The sequence below is a fragment of the Lagenorhynchus albirostris genome, chromosome 12 (assembly GCF_949774975.1).
Source record: "Lagenorhynchus albirostris chromosome 12, mLagAlb1.1, whole genome shotgun sequence".
Lineage (NCBI taxonomy): Eukaryota > Metazoa > Chordata > Mammalia > Artiodactyla > Delphinidae > Lagenorhynchus > Lagenorhynchus albirostris.
In genome coordinates this window covers 34,158,032-34,162,695 of record NC_083106.1, presented here as the reverse complement: position 1 = coordinate 34,162,695, position 4,664 = coordinate 34,158,032, and the positions used below count along the sequence as shown (strand labels likewise).

Genomic DNA, 4,664 nt, shown 5'->3' with positions numbered 1-4,664 from the left:
TATATATATATATATATATATATATATAAAATATATATATATATATTTTTTTTCCTCAATAGAACAAGGGTAAATGGTAAATAGTATCTGGGAAATTGAATGATACAGTAATTTTCAAATTTACCATTATGTGATTTCTTCTGTTTTCCACTATTAGTAAGCCTAGGATTTGGAAATTTTGGAGAAATATACCTCCTCCAAAACCAGAAATTTAGGGGATCAGATTTTTTTCTTTATGTCTATAATCTGTAGAACTGGCTGAAGAAAGTTCACATAAAATTATTTCATGGTTCTGTTAGTCATGGCAAGTATCATTATTATATTTTTCATTTTAAAACAAAGTAAAATAAAATAAAATAGCAAAACTTATCCAAGAAATAAATAGAGGTTTCTCTTATCTCCTTGTCAAACTAAAATGTGGTGGTACTGATCTGCTGTTTTTGTGCAAAGACCCCAGAAGAGTGGACATGCTAAGTAAGGGAGGGCCTATAATATGTCCCATTAAATGAAACCCATCATAAGCCCACAAAGAGGACTTCCCTGGTGGCTCAGTGGTTAAGAATCTGCCTGCCAATGCAGGGGACCCAGGTTCGATCCCTGGTCCAGGAAGATCCCACATGCCATGGAGCAACTAAGTCTGTGCACCACAACTACTGAGCCCACGTGCCACAACTACTGAAGTCCGCATGCCCTAGAGCCCGTGCGCTGCAACTACTGAGCCTGTGTGCTGTAACTACTGAAGCCCATGCGCCTAGAGCCTGTGCTACACAACAAGAGAAGCCAACGCACTGAGAAGCCTGTGCACCGCAACAAAGAGTAGCCCCTTCTCGCCACAACTAGAGAAAGCCTGCAAGCAGCAATGAAGACCCAACACAGCCAAGAATAAATTAAAAAAAAAAAAAGCTTACAAAGGTTATTGTGAAAACTTTGAAACAGATACGTACAGGAAGTCAACATTTCTTTCTTTAGACGATCTGTTGTAGTGATTCATAATTATGATTCTAATGATATTTCATTACCTATGAAATCAACACAACATATAGAATTTACAAAAAAATAAAGTCTTTGTGTCACTTCCCTGTATACTTATACACTTTGTGGAGAAAATTTACACCAAGCAGGACTGTGTTCTGAAAGCCTGTAAAGTCACTGATGAAGGGGGCTTTATTCCCACTAACAAGCATTTGTGTTGGCAGGCCCTTCTGGAGTCCATATGTTCTAATCAAAGCTGAAGGGAAGAGGGGTGGAGCTAAATAATCCACAAACAAAGCCCTGCTGCTTTCAAACTCTGCTTCTTGTTTAGAGTAATGTTGTAACCTAATAGACAAGTGAGGGGGAGTATGCATTTAGAATTAGTCTACTCAGAACTTTGCCAACTGAACTTACAAAACAGCTAATTTCTTCAAAACTACATTATTCTACTTTTTAGATTACAGACTGTAAAAACATGGTATTGATTTAGCCCCTAGATTTGAAACTTTGAAGAGATGTTCTTAGAATTTAAATCTAGAAATTATCATCCCAGAAAATATGTACTTTTAGTCAAATGTTTTGCCTTTTCCATAAAACATGCTCTACTTGCATAAACTCTGGAATGTGACCAACTCTCATTGTTTCAAATGTAAAGATATAAATCAAAAAGGATTAGCAATTTCAATTTCTGCTGGATTTGGATATCTCTTTAAGAACACATGATTTTCATTTCAGGTAACCACTGAAAAATGAAATAACCTATAGAGAATTTTTCCTGATTTTCAGGTAGTTTGATATTTTTTCCTAATGATATATACTAGACAATTTTTCTCTTTTTTTTAGTTGTACAACATAATGATTTGATATTTGTGTATACTGCAAGATGATCACCACAAGTCTAGTTAACATTAGTCACCCTACACAGTTACAAATTTTTTCTTGTGATGAGAACTTTTAATATCTACTCTCCTAGAAACTTTCATATATGCAATACAATACCATTAACTATAGTCACCATGCTGTACATTATGTCTTCATGACATTTATTTTATAATTAGAAATTTGTACATTTTGACACCTTTCCCGCATTTCACCTACCTCCCACCTCTGGCAACCACCAATCTGTTCTTTGTGTCTATGAGCTTGGTTTTTGTTTTTTGGGGTTTTTGTTTTTGTTTTGTTTTGCTTTAACGATTCTACATATAAGTGAGGTCACACAGTATTTGTCTTTCTCTGTCTGACTTATTTCACTTAGAGTAATGCCTTCAAAGTCCATCCATGTTATTGCAAATGGCAAAATTTCCTTCATCTTTATGGCTGAATAATATCCCACCGTGTATATATACCACATTTTCTTTATCCATTCATCTGTCGGTGGACACTTAAGTTGTTTCCATGTCTTGGCTAGTGTAAATAATGCTGCAATGAACATGAGGGGTGCATATATTTTTTTCAAATTAGTGTTTTCATTTTTTTTTCAGAAAAATACCCAGAAGTGAAATTGCTGGATCATATGGTAGTTCTATTTTTAATATTTTGAGGACTCTCCATACTATTTTCAATTTACATTCCATTTTCTCTTCTTATTGACAAAGAAATTTTCATTTTTAATTTGTAATGAATAATGTTATATCTGTATTATCTGTATCACCTGGTCTGGAAATATACCTACTTATAAAATACTTTCAAGTTTTATCCAGTAAAATTTTTTCTTATCAGTTTTATCTTTATCATAATACTTCCCGATGGTTGACATATAGGTAAATTGAAAAACATTTCAGTGAAAAAGATAGTGTAAGATAGAAAGATAGTGTAAGATTAAAAAAATAACTTTAGATCCATTCTTACCTACTGTGAAATTTTTCATGAACAACCTTCAGGGATGAGACATGTGCAACCCATAAGTACTTCAAGAGGTCATCAAAGTTTCTAGAATACGACTTTACCTGCTATCCAAGAAGGAAAATGTTATTAATATTTACGCAATTATAACAATCTCTCTTTCTGAAAATCAATTCTATTTATAAATATAATTTTTCAATATTCTAAATGAGGGGAGAACACTTAAGAGTTAAAGTATAAAAAACTTAATGCTTAATTCTCCCCAAAGAGCTTAATATTAGCTATAATAATTACTAGTATTACTGAATCCATTTGAAAGAAATAAACCATATGGTTTTGAAATGCTCAGAATTTTATACTGTAGTATTTCATTTATTTGTTTTTCTCTTGCCGTGCAATGAACTTTCCACAAAGTTGTAAAAGTCAGAAATGGGAGGAGGTATAAGAGTATTTTCACCTAATCATATGCAGTATAATGAACAAGTTCTCTAAAGGGAAACCTGATCTTTGGTCATTTACTCTCTCACCCGTGACACTTCACTTTGGACATCAACATTTGATTCTGATTGTCAGATTACCATTTTAGTCAGCGCAGGTGATGGTTTATAAAGTGAGTTGACATAAGCTGATCAAATTCACCGCAATCTATTCCCTAGTAGTATTTATAGAGTTTACTGCTCACTTGACCTGAAAATGTGATGAACATGCACTATGAAGACATAATTTCTACAGGTTTTGAATAGAATTTATTTGGTGTGAAAAGAATGGATAGGGCAGTCTTCATATTAATGTGGGTGCTAATGAGATATGATGTCATGCAGTAATCTACTCATATGAATATTGTTGTCATCCTAATAAAGATTTAGATACTAGAACTTTATTCCTTAGGAACATACTGTTCGATGCATAAAAAATCTTACATTAAATATTATTCAAAATATACTTGACTACTCTCGAAGAGTATTACTTAAAACCCTAAAAAAACCCCCGCCAAAACCTGGTAAAATTTATTCCATTTTTTCATTGTATCTGGAAAGGATGAATAACAGCTAGAAACATTATAACAAAAATTCATCTGATCCTTGGATGGTGGCAGAAAGGTGACATTGTCTGATGATATTCCCATTATGCCAGAATCAACCATAGCAAGGAAGGGTATTGCAGAGAGATAATAATTAAGATCTGTATAAACAAAAAGTTATTAATGTATTACAAATTCCTACTTTTGTCCTATGTATTTAAAGCAAGTTTTGAGGTTACTAGTTTTCTCTAATTGATATTTTCATAATTGGATAAATTAACTACTAATTTTTAAAATAGTGTAAAACCTCATGTCAAAACATTCACAATATTTGGGTCAAAGAGATTTTTCCTTTTTTTTTTTTGTAAAAGCAGTAGTTCTCATTTCTATTTTTGTTTCTATAATTGGGATTCTAGATTGAATTGATTCTTTGAGGAAAGGTCATCAATTTGAGTTTTGATTGTTACCTTAAACTCACCAGCCCACCAACTGTCCACAGAGATACATAGATGATCCCCAGATTCATGGCCACAGTCTGCCCTTCGGGTGGGATCAACTAAAGAGAAAGGATCAAGGGCTGGGCTTACAAGGCTCATTTTTAAGCTGTAGATATACTAGATACATTAGGCTTACAGAAATGCACAAAATATTTTTCTTATAAAGAACTGTGTCAGCCTTCCCATCACTGTTGTAAAAAAATTAATAAACAGAAACCCAGGCTTCCCTGGTGACGCAGTGGTTGAGAATCTGCCTGCCAATGCAGGGGACATGGGTTCGAGCCCTGGTCCAGGAAGATCTCACATGCCACTGAGCAACTAAGCCCAAGCGC

The 4,664-nt window shown here is 33.8% G+C and overlaps 1 protein-coding gene across 1 annotated transcript; it reads right to left on the bottom strand.

The window, feature by feature from the left end:
• Positions 1-1,070: 1,070 nt before the first annotated feature.
• Positions 1,071-4,431, bottom strand: LOC132530458 (protein LEG1 homolog). Its single transcript, XM_060167670.1, has 4 exons — positions 4,314-4,431; positions 3,812-3,996; positions 2,821-2,921; positions 1,071-1,317 (listed from the first exon to the last, which is right to left on the bottom strand). The coding sequence occupies exons 1-4, from the start codon at positions 4,429-4,431 to the stop codon at positions 1,071-1,073; spliced, it is 651 nt and encodes a 216-aa protein (XP_060023653.1).
• Positions 4,432-4,664: the final 233 nt, after the last annotated feature.